This window comes from Salvelinus namaycush, chromosome 13 (assembly GCF_016432855.1).
Source record: "Salvelinus namaycush isolate Seneca chromosome 13, SaNama_1.0, whole genome shotgun sequence".
In the NCBI taxonomy this organism is placed as follows: domain Eukaryota; kingdom Metazoa; phylum Chordata; class Actinopteri; order Salmoniformes; family Salmonidae; genus Salvelinus; species Salvelinus namaycush.
The window spans coordinates 40,288,901-40,311,393 of NC_052319.1; the positions used below are offsets into that span (position 1 = coordinate 40,288,901).

At 41.2% G+C, this 22,493-nt stretch overlaps 1 protein-coding gene across 2 annotated transcripts; it reads left to right on the forward strand.

The window, feature by feature from the left end:
• Nucleotides 1-1,642: 1,642 nt before the first annotated feature.
• LOC120058529 (insulin-like growth factor-binding protein 2-B) lies at nucleotides 1,643-21,995 on the forward strand. 2 transcript variants are annotated; one of them, XM_039007251.1, is made up of 4 exons: nucleotides 1,643-2,152; nucleotides 13,980-14,155; nucleotides 18,386-18,526; nucleotides 19,617-21,995. In XM_039007251.1, the coding sequence occupies exons 1-4, from the start codon at nucleotides 1,789-1,791 to the stop codon at nucleotides 19,794-19,796; spliced, it is 861 nt and encodes a 286-aa protein (XP_038863179.1). In that variant the 5' UTR covers nucleotides 1,643-1,788; the 3' UTR covers nucleotides 19,797-21,995. The 2 variants fall into 2 exon arrangements, with proteins under 2 accessions (XP_038863179.1, XP_038863180.1); XM_039007252.1 differs by having other exon boundaries at nucleotides 1,645-2,152; nucleotides 13,989-14,155.
• Nucleotides 21,996-22,493: the final 498 nt, after the last annotated feature.

Genomic DNA, 22,493 nt, shown 5'->3' on the forward strand with positions numbered 1-22,493 from the left:
AGGAGTTGCTTCATGACAAGTGTCTGAATGTCCTTGAGTGGCCCAGCCAGAGCCCGGACTTGAATCCGATCTAACATCTCTGGAGAGACCTGAAAACAGCTGTGCAGTAATGCTCCCCATCCAACCTGACAGAACTTGAGAGGATCTGCAGAGAAGAATGGGAGAAACTCCCCAAATACAGGTGTGCCAAGCTTGTAGCATCATACCCAAGAAGACTCAAGGCTATAATTGCTGCCAAAGGTGCTTCAACAAAGTACTGAGTAAAGAGTCTGAATACTTATGTAAATGTGGTATTTAAGTTGTTATATTTTTTATAAATTAGCAACATTTTCTGAAAATCTGTTTTTGCTTTGTCATTATGGGGTATTGTGTGTGTGGATTGGTGAGGAAAAAAATATATTTTATATTTTAGAATAAGGCTGCAACGTAACAAAATGTGGAAAAAGTCAAGGGATCTGAATACTTCCGAAGGCACTGTACATAAATTAACCGAAAACACACACTAACACACAGCTATATTAACAGTTTTGCACTTTTCATGTAGCCTCATTTTGGCCAGCTAATAGCCTAACCACAGTTCAAAAAAACATTATGGATTTAACATAAAAATCCTGTTGATGCAGGATTATTTTGCTGCAACAAAACTTGTCAAATTCTTCTTCTTAATTTACTCTTAATATTAACATATGGTGTAACCTAAGCCCCCAAAGCATTCTTTGACCCCTCAAATGCTGATGTATCATTGGCTCCCAGCTACATAATTGCTTTGCTTGTCATGTGAAAGTTTATGTTTTCGTGGGTAAATTACATTTAATTTCATACTGTAGATGTTTGAGAGATCTGTATAGCATATTGTGAATCCTCAAATTAATGGACTTTGTGTTGATAAGTTGCTTTTTAATAAGTGGTATAAGGTTCTACATAAATAGACATCTCCATCCAAACTAGCTTCTCAGTTTCCTCCTCCTTCACGTCACAATTCATTCCAGAAAGGTAACCTGCTGCCCACACATATGTATATACACAAATGTGCTATCTTTGCCCCCCTTGAGTCAACAACCATTGCTCTCCACGGTGGCCAAGAGATACAGACACCCTGTATGTGTTTACAGAAGCCTGTTTGGTGGATAAGCACAACAACTGCTACTCGCTACCAAGAAATCAATGAGACATACTGGGGAGGGAGAGACATTTGTTTTTGGTCCAAAAGGCACAGCTTTAATTAAGTGTCAATGAACATGCGAGAAATGGAGTGGTCATGTCAGAGACACTCAGCACACGCTGTAATATTATTTGTATCGTTTAAACATACTCTTATGAAGAGCAAAAGTGATCTTGACATAATGGCTGAATCGTATGAATGCTTAGGATAATTTTTCAGTAAGGACAGCAGTGCAGCCTAAGATAAAATATTAAGTTTTCTTATTAGAGATAATATCATTAGAAAGCACACAGCAGGCTCTTGCTATTATAGAAGCATGGATATTAACACACAAACACATAATTATTCAAATATTGACATTGTACAATTTGTTCCTTCAATAATTTGTTATCCATTGCACACAAACGTTATGTAAGAGACAACCCACTACTAGATACATGTAGTCACCTTCAATTTTGACATACACTATCAGAAACATGACAGTGGATAGGACCCTGAGGTTTGCACCACTGGGTCTCTCTCCTGTTTGCTATGCTAAGACAGATGACAGTTGCACTTTTGGACACAAGGTTCACATCCTTATCTTTTCATGTTACTCTTTAATAAACAGTACAGCTAGAGGCAGAATGGTGCTATATTTTGGCTGCGGTGTGGTTCTGCTTACGTTACTTGTTCTGCCGGGTCTATTTCTCGGGGACTTGGTATTCCATTGTCCGAAATGCACTGCGGAGCGCCAAACTGCATGTCCTTATCTCGCCACCAACTGTACTGAGATAGTCAGGGAGCCTGCCTGTGGCTGCTGTCCGGTGTGCGCCCGGTTAGAAGGCGAATTCTGTGGCGTCTACACACCGAGGTGTTCCACAGGGCTGCGTTGTTATCCCACTGCAGATTCAAAATTGCCCTTGGAGCAGCTGGTTCAGGGGTTAGGGCGATGCTCACAAAAAGTGGACCCAGTACCCAACAGCACTCAAGAGCCAGATGACAGGAGTGGTAAGTAACTAGACTGTCACTAAGAGAAGGTTATCATTAATTTAGGGTAAGTATTCTGTGTTATACATAGGGCCCTGTGTTTTGGTTAATCATGTCACATGACCTGGATTTTAACCTTTATTTTAAGCATTTTCCAGAAATGAGAATTAGACAACAAATTACAGCATTTGTCTGAGGATGGTGCTGAACCATCTGATATAAAAACAAAAGGGGACAGTTTGATGAAAATTATTTAAATAAAGAGTAAAATCCAGGTCATGTGACATGATAATCCAAAACATAGGGTGTGAGTTATTTAATTGGCCACCAAGGTCTCCACACAATGAAAGTGCATGGAATCTGCTGAATGTCATGTCACATAACCTGGTATCATACGGAATATATATTGCTTCTCCGGGTGTTTCTATCATAATTAGATCAGCAATATATCTATTGTCTTTTTTAATGGCTTCTATTATTAATCAGCATGCAACAATTCCTTCATTAGTTGTAAATGGCACCAGGCCAGCGGCAAAACATGTATTTTGTTTCTCCAAAGCAAAATATGTGTTCAAATGGGTCACTATTGATTTCTGGGAATAAATGTTGACATGGTATGTTTGGACTAACTGGTAGATCCAAATGCTATTGATCTTTGAGGCAAAACAAGCTAACCTCTTTTTGTCAAACTGCTTTTTATTTCATATTTTTTGTTTCTTAGAGAGTAGATCAGCTTTAATATTGCAGATAGATGGTACCTTCCATCAATGTAATTGTCTGCATCATTTCCAATCCCCCATAAAAAAAATGTTGAGTGGAGGATGGGACTAAAAACAAACAAAAGATAATTACTGTAAACTATACTGTGTCCGTAAAATGTATATACTGTAGTATGTATAAACTGGAAGTAGAAGCCTAAGAGTTATTGTCCATTCGTTTACTCCAATAAGGGGAAAATAAGTACCAAAATATCTATCTCTGAACACCATCAAGTTTTGATTTATTTTTGCCATATATTTTTCAACTGTGCTGTGATGTTTCACAAAAGTTCTGAACCTTTCTAGTTTCATAGATTCTAAAGATTGTAAATTAAAGATAAAAAGTTTTGCTAAGAGTATTATTATATTATTAATTGATTGACTATGACTTTTTAATCACCCAGCAGTGCTATTTCCAGAGTTATCTGCAGGTAAATGTTGCAGTTCTTCAGCCCTTCCTGAACCTGCGACCAAAAACAAGCTACATATGGACAGTACCAAAACAAATAATCTAATAATTCTGTCTCATTGCAGCAAAATCTGCAGAGCTGGGATTGTTGTATCCCCCATAAATATAAAATTCTATTGGTTGCAAGAATTTTGTATAATAATTTAACCTCTAATTCCTCCCAAACCCGGATCCGGGAGCACCCCCATCAGTAAAAAAGCTGACTAGCATAGCCTAGCATAGCGTCACAAGTAAATACTAGCATCTAAATATCATTAAATCACAAGTCCAAGACACCAGATGAAAGATACACATCTTGTGAATCCAGCCATCATTTCTGATTTTTAAAATGTTTTACAGGGAAGACACAATATGTAAATCTATTAGCTAACCACGTTAGCAAAAGACACCACTTTTTTTACTCCACCAGTTTTTTACTCCATCAGTAGCTATCACAAATTCGACCAAATAAAGATATAAATAGCCACTAACCAAGAAACAACTTCATCAGATGACAGTCTGATAACATATTTATTGTATAGCATATGTTTTGTTAGAAAAATTTGCATATTTCAGGTATAAATCATAGTTTACCATTGCAGCCACCATCACAACTCTCACCAAAGCGACTAGAATAACTACAGAGAGCAACGTGTATTACCTAATTACTCATCATAAAACATTTCTTAAAAATACACAGCGTGCAGCAAATGAAAGACACAGATCTTGTGAATCCAGACAATATTTCAGATTTTCTAAGTGTTTTACAGCGAAAACACAATATAGCGTTATATTAGCTTACCACAATAGCAAACATCACAACAGCATTGATTCAAGCTAAAAATAGCGATAACGTATAAACCACCAAAATATATAAATTTTTTCACTAACCTTCTCAGAATTCTTCAGATGACAGTCCTATAACATCATATTACACAATGCATATAGAGTTTGTTCGAAAATGTGCATATTTAGCGGCACAAATCGTGGTTATACAATGTGATTAGTGGCCAAAACTTCAAGCAATCTGTCCGGCGCCATCTTGGAGAGGCACCTAATCTAATCGAAAACTATTCATAAACTTGACTAAAAAATACAGATTGGACAGCAAATGAAAGATAAATTATTTCTTAATGCAATCGCTGTGTTAGATTTTTAAAATGAACGTTACTGCGCAATACAGCGTGCGCTAAAGCAAGACCGCACCATAATTCATGGCGGAATTATTATTTGACATTTGTCAACATAAGTACGAATTAACAGCATAAAGACTGCTTACTATTAGCTGAGCTTCCATCAGAATCTTGGGCAAGGTGTCCTTTCTCCAGAACAATCGTCTTTTGGTTGAAAGATGTCCTCTTGTCCTGTCGAAATAGCCGCTAACGTTAGCCACCCACTGGAGAGGTGTCCAACTCGTGAAAGCGCATGACAAAGAAATCCCAGAAAATCGCAATAAACTGATCTAAACTGCTATAAGTCGGTTTAAATTAACTACCTTATGATGTCTTTAACAACTATAACGAATAAAAACATGACCGGAGATACAGAACTGCTAAAACGAAAGCTTTGCAGGAGGCCATTGTGATGTCCCTGATGCGCCAGGCGCCCAGTTGAAAAGAACGGTACTTCCGTTCCACGGTCTTATATAGGGCCCCAGATTGCGCAATCCACTCCATTCAAATTCTCCCCGCTTACTGACATCTAGAGGAAGACGTATGCAGTGCATGTAGCCAGATGGCTTACATGGGGACTTATAAACTGACCTCAGAACAGGGACCTCGATTTCTGAAATCTCACTCCCTGACAGGAAATGTGCTGCAGAATGAGTTCTGTTTCACTCAGAGAAATAATTCAAACAGTTTTAGAAACTAGAGAGTGTTTTCTATCCAATAGTAATAATAATATGCATATTGTACGAGCAAGAATTGAGTACGAGGCAGTTTAATTTGGGAACGAATTTATATAAAGTCGAAATGGTGCCCCCCTAGTGTCAAGAGGTTTTAACAAGAATTAAAATATACATTTTTTTAAAGTTTTGAATCCAGTGTTGCTTTGTGTATCAGTTCATAGACCATGTGCCATGGAATCTGTACATTGAAAATCTCTTCCCAATTATTGTACAATCTATATGGCACAGCTGTCAATTTTTTGGTCCTTAAATGTAACTGGTCTATTTTTTTTATCTAGCACAATTTTCTTTAGCCAATGATGGTCTTTAATGCAGGGTCGTCAGACAAGTTCCCTACTTTCTCCCCTTTCCACTTGCCTCTTCCATTTTTGCAGTAATGCTGCAATTAGTTGGTTGTAATTTTGAGTAGAGCAGACATTTCCATATATTTTTGATAGCTGCATGTCACAGAACTCTACCAGTCCTATTATGATATAATTTACAAAGATTATACTTTTTTTTTCTCAAAAATATACTTTTTTTTATCCATTAGTGTATATATTTTGTTGAACTGCTAATCATGTTTGGCTGACCCCATTTCTCAGATTTTTTTAAACGGAAAGTAAATGTTTAACAATTTCCCCCCTTTTTTAGTTCCCAGAGCACAGGTCAAACATGAATACTGCTGGCAGTAACTCTGTGCCATCTGACATACAGCATACCCTTCACATCAGATTCCATTTCATGAGCAGAGGTGCTATCAGGTGCCAAGTTGTCTTTTAATTGAGGGGAAATGTCCCAGATCTACCACCTTGGGGCTTGATACATTCTCATTAATTAGGTAGCACGTCATACACCCACACAGAGTTTTCCGCCTTTCACCCTCCACCGTGTGTTTGTTCGATAACAGTTGCTGTTATTGGCATGACATCACATCTTGGAGCAAATTGAAGAGCTGCGTGAACTCATGCACCATGTGCTTTCGTTCCCCCGAAACACACAAAAACAAACTTGAGAGTACGTACAGTACACCCTTAACTCAATGGTTTCACTCATCACTTTAAAGGGATTATGTGCTTGGATGGATATTTGAACCTTTGTCCTCATCTGCCTGAGTGCACATTGCACAGGCTGGAGCTGCATTCAGTCTCTCACTGTTCTGACACAAAACATTCCCAGATGGGGAAGAGTTAATAGTGGCAGTTTGGTAGCAATCAAATCCATGTTCCTGTTGTCGCTCCATGACTGATGTTTGACCATAAGTCTGTTTAGGGTTGCAAAGTTTCCTGTATTTTACCAAAGTTACCTATGGCAATCGATCGTAACTTTGATCATTTATAATTAAATAACTGCACATATAGTATTCATTTATTATATTTGTGTCCATGTTGTCCATGAGTTTCTAGTAGATTGACCATATGGTTGAAGAGGAAATGGCCTAATTCATTTTTTTAAAGCATGTCATCAACAATGATTATTATTTTTAAATAACAATGCAACTCTTCCAAATATTGTATTTTTTTCACAACTGCCACCAGTTTGATGACAAAATATTGACAAAAAACACATATTGACGTAGGAAAATAAATACATTTGTAAAAAAATAAATGCATAAAGGATATTTGATGCTGAAACCCTCCCATTCAACACCAATGGTATTCACAAAGTTCATGGTTTGTATTTAGGATAATGTTTTACAGCTTTGGCATTCTATTGTTTATTTTTAAATCATCTTATTTAATTATTTCATATATATTTTACATGTGATAAAGCCACACAGAGGAACAGAAAATTCTTACAGACACCTGTGATAATCTGTAGTACCTAACAGGGCCACTAGATGTCTTGTGATAAATTACATACAATCCTTGAAAGATACCAAAAATCTGATAGTTTACTGGTAAACTGAGAATGTTTTCAATAATACACCCTCTCTTGCAACCCTAAATCTGTTACGTATTTTTGTATCTCTATTTTCTCTCTTTCTCCTCTCGGTGTGTTGTCTGGACTGGCATTGCCCTTGTAGCCCTGCAGGTAATGGTGTGCTCAGACTTGGTGTGCTCACACCCCTACAGGTGTTTAATTACTGTGTGTGTGTGTGTGCACGTGATCGTGTGCGTGTGTGCGCGCGTGCGTGCGTGTGTGTGTGTGACAGAGCGAGAGATAAAGATAGAGAGGGAGGGAGTGCTCTGGGTGGAAGCTGCATTTTAGTACATGTGTCCCTGAAGACACTCCCTTCAGGAGAATAAAGAACTCCCTTTTCCAGGAAGGCAATCAGCTGATGTTCTCCTTAATTGAATGCCATTAGCTTGACATTGAACCTGTTCTGAAAGGAGAAGCTATGGGCCTGGAGAATTATGAGCCATTTAGAGGTCAAAACAGGATGGAGACCAGTTGAAAAAAGTGGTTTTCTAAAATAATCAAATACTGTATGTTTTAAAGACAGAGCTCACAATAGTCAAAAACAGCAACTTGTTATCATATGTTAGCCTGTTTTAGCACATCCTAATCTTGTTCATCAGACTTCCTCCCAATGCTCAGAAGGTCTGGTAGGCGAACACTTCAAACATGGCCTTCGTTGGGCCAGTGGAAAGTTCTGGAAAAAGTCCATAAGCTAATAAAAAGTCAGGGAGAAAGTCCAGATGCATAACCATTGGCTTAACACTCATCAATCATCTCCCACAACACCTCCCCTGTCTTGTCTATGTCTGTGTATGTTTGCCTTTTCTGCGCTCGTCTGATGCAACGTGGAGATTTCATAAAATGTAGCTTGCTGTTTGAGTCCATTCTGTCCTTTTTATTAGGGTTGTTAGTTTTCCCAATGAGTGCGGCACATATTGATCACAGATTTGGATGATGTATAACCAGCAAGGCTGCTATATTAAGTTAGCTAGCTAGATGGTAGCTAGCTAGAGTTCAGCCTCTCAAGCAATGTTGAATGAATGTTTTTGCTAGCACACCACATGTTTCTGATTCACAGTCGTGTGATTCGCTATGTTCAAATAATGACAAATACTTAAGTTCACTCCCATAAAAGACACCTTTTTGTTTATTGGTGTTCCAGGCTCATATGCACAATTAGCCCGAGGACAAGGTTAGGCACATCGTGACTATTTCCTCAGGATAACTTTGTGTGACTTTTTGTGAACTTCCTATGATTTTTTTTTTATTTTTTTTTTAGCATAAGTAAGTCACGTTGCAATTGACACATACGACAGCCATGCCTCTCCTTCCCTTTGTAATAATTGCTAAGTCATCAAATACAAGACTTCTGGACTTTTGACTTTGAAGAGTTGGAAGAAGAAGCAACTCATCTAATGTTCTGGGTTTTTTGGCTCGACAAAACCTACTCAATTATTTAACTTGTTTGAAGTGGTTTAGCCTCGAGTGAAGCCTAATACTGTTTTAAGTATGGACATTTCCTTGGCAGACAAGAAAGGTTTTATTTGGAACATACTGTAGTTACCACATTTTGAGAGCACAGTTCTACTGTAAATGACAACCACTATCGAGAAAAAAAAATAACATTGTAAGTGACATTGTAAACACTGTATATTACTCACTCTTAGTATATTGCTGACTTGAACTGTGAATGTGTACCCAATAGCATTCACAAAGTCCCCAGTTCAGATGACTTTCCACAGGTAAGATGCAGTTTCTATGGCCAAGATTGGATCACCACTAGTGTTGCAAAGTGACTCTAACAAGCTGAAACGTGTATATTTCTTTTGAAAAGTGTATTTTCAACAGCTTCTGCCACAGTGCATTTTAGCATTGAATCTGGGTCACCTTTATTTGGACTGCCTGAACACTATACTCTCTACTGCTGAGGACGTTTTAACCTGACGTTTTGACAGCCATCCCTGACATTTTGAGGAGAAGCCTACTGAATAAAGTCATGCCAAACTAGATATGAATAACCCCTCTCTCATTCCCTTGTCTTCTCTCTCGCTCGCTCTCTCCGACTCTCCCCCTCTTTCTTTCTCTCTCTCTTTCCGACTCTCCCTCTCTCTCTCTCTCTCGCTCTTGCTCTCTCTCAGACACTCAGGCACGGTCACTGTACTCTCTATGAATACCTTTGTCGAGTCATCGGGTTGCTCTCCCTCCCGGGAGTGATTTAATGTCTCAAAGCCATACTCCTCAGTTTGTGCCTCCCTAATTACAGATAAGAGTTAGTGGAGTGAGACACACACACACGCTCACACAGTGCCCCCGGCAGGTAGTTCACCTCCCCTGAGAAGGCAGGCAGAGAGTCCTTACTCAGCAAGAAAACCAGACTAAAAGTGCTTCCATACTATTCTGTGCTCACTTCCCGTAACGTTCCGCTCCTTAGTCAACAATTTAGTCACCAGTGTTCTCTATTAGAATAGCAACATTCAGCTAAGTTATAAACATAGTTTCTGGGTTTCAAAAAGTGAATGGGAAATGAGTGTAAGAACATCAGAATGGAGACATTGTGTAATATTGAGCTTCCTAAACTGCATTGTTGGGCCAATTCAGCCTGCTTTTTGGTAGCCGAGCGATGCTGCAAAAGGCCATAGTGTGAAAGACAGTGTAACTGGGCCAGCATGACACATTGTAACGGGGACACCATGACACAGCTTGACCATGTGGTAATACAGATTAGGCATGTTATCGACAATAGATACGATCTTGCTACCATGGTAAGGTAAATACCTGTCTATTTGTGGAAATATCACCCTGATTAACTCTTCAGTCTTATCCCTGTTTACCTTTTTGCTTATGGTCTTGCCTACACCTAGTGAAAAGTGATTTAAATTATTTGAGAAAATAATATTCAATTTTATTTGGAATTGGCAATCCAGGCAAAATTAAATGGGCCTATTTATATAATGAATATGAATTCAGAGGGCAGAAATGATTAAATATTAAAGCATTAGACCTCTCACTAAAGGCTTCAGTCATTCAAAAGTTAAAATTAAATCAGACTGGTTCTCTAGCAAATTAGTAAGAATGTCTCACCCCATGTTCAATAAAGGCCTTGTTCGCTTTATTCAGATTACAACCTCTCACTTTCAGTTTGAAAAGAAAAACATCTCCCAAATATCGCTATTTTTAAAACAAGGCAAAAAAAGTTGTTTGCAATTTCAATTTAATCCACCAGAGAAGACAGAATAAATTACACAACAATGATACAACAAATATACGAACTGATAAAAAAACATAATACTTAAAAATATATATTTTTTTAAATAATCTTCATCAATGATATTATAAATAGGACTAGTGGAGTTATGCTACAAATTCAGCTATCAAAAATATATGGAAATGTCTGCTTTACCCAAAATTACAACCAACTAATTGCAGCATTACCGCAAAAATGGAAGAGGCAAGTGGAAGGGGGAAAACGTAAGGAACGTGTCTGTCGGCTCTGCATTGAAGATCAAAATTGTTTACAGAAAATTGTGATAAATAAAAAAAGTTTACCAGTTTCATTTAAGGACCAAAAAATTGACAGCTGTGCCTTATAGATTGCAAAATAGTTGGGAAGAGATTTTTGGCATCCCGATTCAATGGCACATGGTTTATGAACTGAAACGCAAAACGGATTCAAAACATAGCATTTTTTAATTTAAATTATTATACAGAATTCTTGCAACCAATATATTGTTATTTATATGGGGGATACAACCATGCCAGTTCTGCAGGTTTTGCTGTGAAGAGACAGAATCATTAGATCATTTGTTTTGATACTGTCCATATGTAGCTTATTTTTGGTCGCAGGTTCAGGTATGGCTGTAGAACCGGAACATTTTCCTGGAGTTAACCCTGCAGAGAGCACTACTAGGTGATCTCAAAAATGTCAATCAATCAATACTATAATAATACTTTTAGTGAAAATGTTTACTGTGTCCGTAAGAACTTTTGTGAAAGAGCACAGTTTGAAAGATATGGCAAATAGAAATCAAACCGGATGGACATCAGAAATAGATGGGAGAGGTTGAGTGTAGAGGAAGGACAGGAGTAATAACAAAGCTGGAAGTAGAGGCCTAAGCATTGTTGTTCACTAGTTTAGTGGTAGGGTTAGAAAGTAAAAATGTAAATATATTTTTACAAAATATATGTATAAACACTACAGGTCAAACGTTTAAGAACACCTACTCATTCAAGGGTTTTCCTTTAGTTGTACTATTTTCTACATAGAATAATAGTGAAGACATCAACACTATGAAATAACACATATGGAATCATGTAGTAACCAAAAAAAGTGTTAAACAAATCAAAATATATTTTATATTTGAGATTCTTCAAATAGCCACCCTTTACCTTGATGACAGCTTTGCATCAATGTGACCAAAGATGGTAAAACTTCAAGTGGACCAAACATAGATTGGCAGTTCATCATTTATTTATGTATTGTACAGATGGAGGAGAAGTAGAAGACAGGCGGGACCTCTGATATCACGCAGGCAGAGGCTTGTATACAGTATGTGCAGAGGGCTGTGACTGTAACAGCACAACCAATCTCAGGCTATTTAAAACCTGTAGTATACAGTATATACAGTTGCGCACACCGTCGCCAATGAGACTATAGTCCCGACCACTTCTGACACTCACTGCCCAGCAAGAAAAGTGACGTCAGGGTGTGAGACACATACCAGCAGGACGGTGCCTTGAGGCAGCCTATGTGAATCTTTGTCTTCTAAACGTGACAACACATTGTTTACAGAAACGTGTCATTAGAAACACAGTGCTTTAATAGCGACCTTGTGATTAAAGGAGAGCATACGACTGTGAGTGAGTGTTTGTGTGTGTTTGTGTGTGTGTGTGTGTGTGTGTGTGTGTGTGTGTGTGTGTGTGTGTGTGTGTGTGTGTGTGTGTGTGTGTGTGTGTGTGTGTGTGTGTGTGTGTGTGTGTGTGTGTGTGTGTGTGTGTGTGTGTGTGAACTCATACACATCATCCCCTGTTTCAGGGCACAGATTCAATTTTGCTTGACTTAATTAAGGGCATGTATAGGAGCTAAGAAAACAGATTTCATGTGTTCTGCAAACCTGAGAGCCAATACAGGAAAAATTATCTTCAGCACTCACCTTCCTTGTTTGGAACGAGTTTCCTGTGCATATAAACTTGTTATGTGCATATGTCCTTGTTTTGTATTCTTTGCAAATACAGTGCCTTCAGCCACTAGTAATACCTCTTAACTTATTCCACATTTTGTTGTGTTACAGCCTTAATTCAAAATTGATAAAATATTTTTTCCCTCACCCATCTACAAAACAATAATCCATAATGACAAAGTGAAAAGTGTTTATCTCATGTAGAGAATATTTCACAACCCTGCGTCAATACATTTAGAATCACCTTTGGCAGCGATTGCAGCTGTGAGTGTTTCTGGGTAAGTCTCTAAGAGCTTTCCACACCTGAATTGTGCAACATTTGCACATCATTCTTTTCAACATTCTTCAAGCTCTGTAAAATTGGTTGTTGATCATTGCCAGACAACCATTTTCAGGTCTTGCTATAGATTTTCAAGTAGATTTAAGTCAAAACTGTAACTAGGCCACTCAGGAACATTCACAGTCTTCTTGGTAAGGAACTCCATTGTAGATTTGGCCTTGTGTTTTAGGTTATTGTCCTGCTGAAATGTGAATTCATCTCCCAGTGTCTGGTGGAAAGTAGCCTGAACAAGGTTATCCTCTAGGATTTTGCCGTGCTTAGCTCCATTCTGTTTATTTTTGATCGCGAAAAACTCCCCAGTCCTTAACAATTATAAGCATACCCATAACATGATGCAGCCACCACTATGCTTGAAAATATATAGAGTGGTACTCAGTAATGTTTTGTATTGGATTTGCCCCAAACATAACACTTTGTATTCAGGACAAAAAATTAATTGCTTTGCCACGTCTTTTGCAGTATTACTTTAGTGCCTTGTTGAAAACAGGATGCACGTTTTGGAATATTTTTTAGTCTGTACAGGCTTCTTTCTTTTCAGACTGTCAATTAGGTTAGTACTGTGGAGTAACTACAATGTTGTTGATCCATCCTCAGTTTTCTCCTATCACAGCCATTAAACTCTGTAACTGTTTTACAGTCACCATTGGCCTCATGGTGAAATCCCTGAGCGGTTTTCTTTCTCTCCAGCAACTGAGTTAGGAAGGACAACCGGTATCTTTGTAGTGACTGGGTGTATTGATACACCATCCAAATTGTAATTAATAACTTTACCATGCTCAAAGGGATATTCAATGTCTGCTTTTTTTACCCATCTACCAATATGTGCCCTTCTTTGCAAAGCATTGGAAAACCTCCCTGGACATCTGTGTTTGAAATTCACAGCCCGACTGAGGGATCTTACAGATAAATGTATGTGTGAGCTACAGAGATGAGGCATTCATTTAAAAATCATGTTAAACACTATTATTGCACACAGAGTTCATGCAACTTATTATGTGACCTGTTAAGCAAATGTTTACTCCTGATCTTATTTAGGCTTGTCATAACAAAGGGGTTGAATACTTATTGACTCACGACATTTAAGCTTTAAATGTTTTATTAAAAGGTAAAAATGTCACACTTTTGACGTTATGGGGTATTGTGTATAGGACAGTGACAAGAAAACTCACACTTTTAAATTCAGGATGTAACACAACAAAATGTGGAAAAAGTCAAGGGGTGTGAATACTTTCTGTAGGCACTGAACTAAGCCTTTTGTGTGTGTGTGTGTGCGTGCGTGTGCATGTGCGTGTGTGTGCGTGTGCGTGTGCATGTGTGTGTGTGCGTGTGTGTGAGGACCTATAGTGGAGCAGCATGGCACTGAGGCCCCCACTCAGAAGAAGCCGATCACAGATGTCAGGATCTGGATATTGTCCAAAGATCAGGCCACAAGGCAGTTCCAGATCGAGCTCAAATCCAAGATGAAGACCAACAACTGTCCCGAGGAACCTAAGACCCAGCTGCCCATGAAGGTCAGGAAAAACCATTACAAAAAAAATGAAAAATACGTCTTTGTTCACATCTGCTATTCGAGAGATACAGTTCAGAAACTTAATGAGCATTAGTATTACAGAACTACATAGTTTAGCTTTAAGGGTTTTGGTAGGGTTAACTAATTCTAGAACTGTGTCATAGGAGCCTCCCTTCCTCCCTAAACGTGCTGCTGTGTAAATTGATTACAGTTTAGAAAGTGGTATTTGTAATTCAACTCTCCGTAGTTTATTGAATACTGGCCTTAATGTAGAGGTCAGTGGTGACCCTGGTCGGCATGGTATTTGTAATTCAACTCTCCGTAGTTTATTGAATACTGGCCTTAATGCAGAGGTCAGTGGTGACCCTGGTCGGCATGGTATTTGTAATTCAACTCTCCGTAGTTTATTGAATACTGGCCTTAATGTAGAGGTCAGTGGTGACCCTGGTCGGCATGGTATTTGTAATTCAACTCTCCGTAGTTTATTGAATACTGGCCTTAATGTAGAGGTCAGTGGTGACCCTGGTCGGCATGGTATTTGTAATTCAACTCTCCGTAGTTTATTGAATACTGGCCTTAATGTAGAGGTCAGTGGTGTCCCTGGTCGGCATGGTATTTGTAATTCAACTCTCCGTAGTTTATTGAATACTGGCCTTAATGCAGAGGTCAGTGGTGTCCCTGGTCGGCATGGTATTTGTAATTCAACTCTCCGTAGTTTATTGAATACTGGCCTTAATGCAGAGGTCAGTGGTGTCCCTGGTCGGCATGGTATTTGTAATTCAACTCTCCGTAGTTTATTGAATACTGGCCTTAATGCAGAGGTCAGTGGTGTCCCTGGTCGGCATGGTATTTGTAATTCAACTCTCCGTAGTTTATTGAATACTGGCCTTAATGCAGAGGTCAGTGGTGACCCTGGTCGGCATGGTATTTGGTACGGCAGTGCCCTCGCCTGGACGCACGCTCACACAGATTGTTATTTATTCAAATAAATGATTCTGATTAATTTGGCCCTATTTCTTTTAATACTGCAATTGGTATAACTGTTGCGAAATACCGTCAAAAATAGACAGCATTTTGACCATCAATACATTTCTATTCCAAAGTAGAAATACCAGAGCCGAGTTGTGGGTTTGCAGAGGGACAACTAATCTGAAGATTCACATTTTTTACAGCCTGGGGTTTGCTGGAATGGTTAAAGATGGGTTTTCTGTTTCCGTGAGTTTTCAGAGTATGAGGTAGATAGTGAGATCATCATTTTCTCCAACTAGAGATTAGAAGACTTAAGTTTAGAGGAGCCTGCTTTTTCTACATTGTCCTTCCCTCAACAGAATGTGTTAGAACTACGCATCCATATGGTATTGTAAGATTCAAATAAGATCGCTGGCAGGCCATGCCCCACTCCTCCCAGGCCAAGCCATCAGAGGACCCACTTTGACCCACTATGATGCTTGTCAGATACACTACTGTACAATATAGAGCAAACCTACAGCCCTCAGCTCTGTTACGCTGGGCACCTGTCATACAAACCTTCAGCCCGCAGCTCTGTTACGCTGGGCTCCTGTCATACAAACTCTCAGCCATCAGCTCTGTTACGCTGGGCACCTGTCATACAAACCTTCAGCCCTCAGCTCTGTTACGCTGGGTACCTGTCATACAAACCTTCAGCCCTCAGCTCTGTTACGCTGGGAACCTGTCATACAAACGTTCAGCCCTTAGCTCTGTTACGCTGGGCACCTGTCATACAAACCCTCAGCCCTCAGCTCTTTTACGCTGGGTACCTGTCATACAAACCTTCAGCCCTCAGCTCTGTTACGCTGGGTACCTGTCATACAAACCTTCAGCCCTCAGCTCTGTTACGCTGGGTACCTGTCATACAAACCTTCAGCCCGCAGCTCTGTTACGCTGGGCACCTGTCATACAAACCCTCAGCCCTCAGCTCTGTTACGCTGGGCACCTGTCATACAAACCCTCAGCCCTCAGCTCTGTTACGCTGGGTACCTGTCATACAAACCTTCAGCCCTCGGCTCTGTTACGCTGGGCACATGTCATACAAACCTTCAGCCCTCAGCTCTGTTACGCTGGGCACCTGTCATACAAACCTTCAGCCCTCAGCTCTGTTACGCTGGGTACCTGTCATACAAACCTTCAGCCCTCAGCTCTGTTACGCTGGGCTTCTGTCATACAAACCTTCAGCCCTCAGCTCTGTTACGCTGGGCACCTGTCATACAAACCTTCAGCCCTCAGCTCTGTTACGCTGGGTACCTGTCATACAAACCTTCAGCCCGCAGCTTTGTTACGCTAGGCACCTGTCATACAAACCTTCCGCCCTCAGCTCTGTTACGCTGGCTACCTGTCATACAAACCTTCAGCCCTCAGCTCTGTTACGCTGGGTACCTGTCATACAAACCCTCAGCCCTCAGCTCTGTTACGCTGGGCACCTGTCATACAAACCTTCAGCCCTCAGCTCTGTTACGCTGGGTACCTGTCCTATAAACCTTCAGCCCTCAGCTCTGTTACGCTGGGCATCTGTCATACAAACCTTCAGCCCTCAGCTCTGTTACTCTGGGCTTCTGTCATACAAACCCTCAGCCCTCAGCTCTGTTACGCTGGGCACCTGTCATACAAACCTTCAGCCCTCAGCTCTGTTACGCTGGGTACCTGTCATACAAACCTTCAGCCCTCAGCTCTGTTACGCTGGGCACCTGTCATACAAACCCTCAGCCCTCAGCTCTGTTACGCTGGGTACCTGTCATACAAACCCTCAGCCCTCAGCTCTGTTACGCTGGGCACCTGTCATACAAACCTTCAACCCTCAGCTCTGTTACGCTGGGTACCTGTCATACAAACCTTCAGCCCTCAGCTCTGTTACGCTGGGTACCTGTCATACAAACCTTCAGCCCTCAGCTCTGTTACGCTGGGCATCTGTCATACAAACCTTCAGCCCTCAGCTCTGTTACGCTGGGTACCTGTCATACAAACCCTCAGCCCTCAGCTCTGTTATGCTGGGCACCTGTCATACAAACCTTCAGCCCTCAGCTCTGATACGCTGGGCATATGTCATACAAACCTTCAGCCCTCAGCTCTGTTACGCTGGGCTTCTGTCATACAAACCCTCAGCCCTCAGCTCTGTTACGCTGGGCACCTGTCATACAAACCTTCAGCCCTCAGCTCTGTTACGCTGGGTACCTGTCATACAAACCTTCAGCCCTCAGCTCTGTTACGCTGGGTACCTGTCATACAAACCTTCAGCCCTCAGCTCTGTTACGCTGGGTACCTGTCATACAAACCCTCAGCCCTCAGCTCTGTTACGCTGGGCACCTGTCATACAAACCTTCAGCCCTCAGCTCTGTTACGCTGGGCACCTGTCATACAAACCTTCAGCCCTCAGCTCTGTTACGCTGGGTACCTGTCATACAAACCTTCAGCCCTCAGCTCTGTTACGCTGGGCTTCTGTCATACAAACCTTCAGCCCTCAGCTCTGTTACGCTGGGCACCTGTCATACAAACCTTCAGCCCTCAGCTCTGTTACGCTGGGTACCTGTCATACAAACCTTCAGCCCGCAGCTTTGTTACGCTGGGCACCTGTCATACAAACCTTCAGCCCTCAGCTCTGTTACGCTGGCACCTGTCATACAAACCTTCAGCCCTCAGCTCTGTTACTCTGGACACCTGTCATACAATGCAATCCTTTATTTACTGGATGGTGCTGACTTGAATGTCTAAGTTCAACAGTCATGGAAACAACTTGCTGCCATAACAGATAATAATATCTTACAGTTTGTCACGACTTCCACCGAAGGTTGTTCCTCTCGTTGTTCGGGCAGTGCTCAGCGGTCGGCGTCGCCGGCCTACTAGCCATCACCGATCCATTTTTATTTTTCCTTTTGTTTTGTCTTTGGTTCATTCACACCTGGTTTTCATTTGCTTAAATTTCTGTGTGTATATTTACCCCTGTTTCCCGCTTAGGTTTGTGCGGGATTATTTTCATGTTGCTTGTTAAGGTTTTCCTCAGTTTATTCACGTGTGTACAGTGTTGTAGGAAAAGTAAGGAGAGTTGTTTTTTCTCCTTCCGTGAGTGATTGTGTGTTCCTATGTCTTGGGCGTTTATTGGTATTGTACCTGACCCATTGTGGACCTTAGCTACCTCAGTACAAAGTCACAACACAGTAGGCCTGCCTGGTGATGGTGATGGTCTATTTCTGAACTTTTGTATTTGGTCGGTGCTTTTTAGGGTCCTTGTGAACAGGAAATGGACAAGGTGCTGGAGGAGATCTCCAAGATGAGCTTCCATGATAACAGGGGACCAGTTGAGAATCTGTACCAACTCCAATTCCCCAACTGTGAAAAGATAGGCCAGTACAATCTCAAACAGGTAAGTCTCAAATCGTTGATATGTTTTAATGCAATTTATCTTTGTTAGCTCAACTCATTCTGGTAAAGGGGTCAACTGAAAATGGTTGAAGAAAAACAATGTTGTCGTGATTTTTTTTAAATCCACTCACACACACACACACACACACACACACACACACACACACACACACACACACACACACACACACACACACACACACACACACACACACACACACACACACACACAGACAGGATAGAGGCCCAGTGTGTGTGTAAAAGTATACCCCCTTACCCCCCGCGCTCACTCTCACCCACCCTATGCCCGAGAATGGGGTGATGTTTTTAACAGAGTTACAAGGTAATGTTTGCAGACAGACTATAGCCAGGCACTACACCAGTCAAAACAATGGTTACCAATGAGAATTTTCTCAGTTTCCTCTGCAAGCTTGTCTTTGTTGCTGGAACGACCCACTTATTTTTAGAATGTGGTCAAAACAATGATATGACATATCTGTATTCTGAACATACAGCATCAAGGCATCTGTCTGAAGTTGTGAGAGAGAGAGAGAATGAATGAGGGCATTGTTTTGATGACAAAACCCCTCGGTTCCCAGGGCTCAAAAAATACTGCACCTCCAACGACACTTAATCGTTCGGTAATCATCTTGTTCCTCCGGTTAATACTGTAACTGTCACTTTTTCTTCTTTCTCATTGAAGGAAAAAATGAAATGTGTTTTTGGCTCTCTCCTACCCTATGTCCCTATCCCCCGGATCTAGTCCCGCGCAGTAGAGTTATGACCTCATTCTCGGGGTAGAGAGGAGGGTCTCCACAGGGGGGATGGGGGGGGCGGGGGAGGGGTGATGGACACAGGGGGGATGGGGGGCATGACATGAGGATGGGCTGTTATTGGGGGGGCTGAGCCTCACCCCTCCATCTCATCTCGGCCAATCCAAATGCAAACGCCCTCCTGTTACGTCGCCCCCACCCGCCCCCTGAAAACGCCCCGTCTGACTGGATCCAGGGCCTCATTAACCCTCCACCTCTCCCCATCACCCCATTGTCCTCCGACCCTTTTCTCTCTCATTTTCCCCTTGTGTGTTCCAGTGCCACATGTCCACCCACGGTCAGCGGGGCGAGTGCTGGTGCGTTAACCCCTTCACGGGTGTCCAGATCGCCCAGTCCACCAAGGTGCGGGGGGACCCGAACTGCAGCCAGTATGTGGAGGAGCAGGAGATGGAGACTGGAACACAGTCCACTGCTGTCCTGCAGGTGGCAGAGATATAACAGCACTTCACTCACACCCAGATACCCCCCCCGCAGTGGATTGGTCCAAATTGACTGACCCATGTGCATGGGGTTCTTTCAATGTAGCTGTTATGTTCCCTGTCAAGAAAACCAAAAATGTCACTCAAACAGAAGGCGGAGCTAACAAAGAGTCACTAACAACCAAAACAAAACAGGTGTGGTTCTAGGAGGGGTTCTGGAAGACACTCATGGGAGTGTCCACTGAAATTTGCCCACTAAGATGCAAAAAAACAAGATAAACTCGCCAAAGGTGCTTTAACAAAGTACTGAGTAAAGGGTCTGAATGCTTATGTAAATGTGATATTTCAGTTTGTTATTTTTGATACATTTCCTAAAAATTCTAAAAAACTGTTTTTGCTTTGTCATTATGGTGTATTGTGTGTAGATTTAATTTAATCAATTTTAGAATAAGGCTGTAACGAAACAAAATGTGGAAAAAGTCAAGAGGTCTGAATCCTCTCCGAATGCACTGTAATTGCCTAAATCTTAACATTTTTGAGAAATGGGTGTAAAGTACTATACATTTCTAAAACTCTCATCCCTATGGAACGAGTGCAACCAAAACAATACTCATCTACAACACAGCAAAACGTTTAGTCAAAACAATATGTGAGCCCGGGCTACACACCGACCAAACACAAAACACAACCTATTGACTGCCCACCATTGAAAGTCAATCAGCAATCAAGTTGTCCTTACCATGGACATGTCTGATTTCAAGGGGAAACTCTTGCAATATTCGTAGTAACTTTCCTCTCGTGATTTTCCTCAGTGGAATGGCCTCAGGGAAACGAGTGGCAGCGCACATGCTGGTCAAGAGAAACTGTTTACCCCTCTTTGCTTTGGGCAAAGGACCAACATAATCCACCAGAACCCTGCTGAAAGGTTTGTGAAAAGCAGGAACAGACTGCAAATGTGCAACCGGTACAGCTTGGTTCGGTGTACCCATAATCTGGCAAACGCCACATGATTTACAGATTGACTTAAGAGGCATTATTACATTAGCTAGCTAGCTAAGATTGACGGGAGAACACTGGATTTTAGTTAGCTAACGTTAGCAATGATAGCTATTTTTGACAAAGCTTGCTAGCTAATGACAACATTGCCAACTGTCTAAAGTAAATTTGACGACAAGCTAATGATGGCAAAGTTGTTTCCTACTAAATATTTGTCTACTTTAGCAATGTCATCGTATTTCCAGGCACTCTAGTGGAATTTAGACTAAACGGTAGTTAGCCTCCGTTCCAGAATGACTGGGCTCATCAGTCACAATGTCGCTCATCAGACATTATCTATACTACAATTCAAAGCAGGTTTCATAAAGCTGTATTTACCGTGTGTGTGCATATCTATGTGAGCTGTGTCCCCAGCTATTCACAGGATAGGTGCTGTGAGATAACGCTATGCTAAACACTGGGCTGTCACTGCATCTGCTTCAATTGGTTCTAACTTCCCGTTTATGCAGTTGCTTGCCTTCCATACCGCGTTCCATATCTATTTATTCAAACCTTTTCTCTCATCGCATCCAGTCAATATGTGTGGGAAAAAAAGCCTCACATGAAGCCCCTGGCATATAGAGAACCCAAACTAATGGACCCTGGGTGACACTTTATGTTCATGTCCATATATCATAAACACACTAATCTGTTTTAAGTGCATCATTCCATTGATGACGATGTAGTTACATGCTAATGCTAATTTGAATTGTTGGCAACGCTTTACCATAGTAACCTACACCGCTGCATTCTGTTACCCATGTAATTACAAAGCAGTTCCATACAGGTATTACTGTGTAGTTACATAGGTAGGTTGTGGGGCAACTTAAGGTACAGTGTTACCGAATTGTTTCATGTTCATTTGACATGTTTAGAGATTTCTTTAGGGGAAATACCATGTTCCTAATTTGCCTTTCTTTAATACATATTGTCTTCTGATCTTTTCTCTTTCTGGTGTACAGTACCACATTTGTGTTGTTGATATAGCTCTGCCCTAAAAACATATTAGGTCACGTCGCCTTTGCATGAATGTATCATGTAGGCCACTCCCTTCAACAAGGTTAGGTAATTGTACATTTTGTTCAGATAACTTTCATCTTTTGAGGATGCCTCAATTAATTAATGGAATTTAAATTAATCTCTTGTTGAATAAAATGTCAATAAAATTGACCCAACCAAGCTCTCTTTCTCTCTCCATCTCTCTTCTGTTATCTACTCTCTCTTCCTCTGTATCACCCCCTCTACTCTCTCTTCCTCTGTATCACCCCCTCTACTCTCTCTTCCTCTATATCACCCCCTCTACTCTCTCTTCCTCTATATCACCCCCTCTACTCTCTCTTCCTCTGTATCATCCCCCTCTACTCTCTCTTCCTCTATATCACCCCCTCTACCATCTCTTCCTCTATATCACCTCCTCTACTCTCTCTTCCTCTGTATCATCCCCCTCTACTCTCTCTTCCTCTATATCACCCCCTCTACTCTCTCTTCCTCTATATCACCCCTCTACTCTCTCTCTCATATCACCCCCCTCTACTCTCTCTTCCTCTATATCACCCCCTCTACTATCTCTTCCTCTGTATCACCCCCTCTACTCTCTCCTTATATCACCCCCTCTACTCTCTCTTCCTCTGTATCACCCCCTCTACTCTCTTCCTCTATATCACCCCCTCTACTTCTCTTC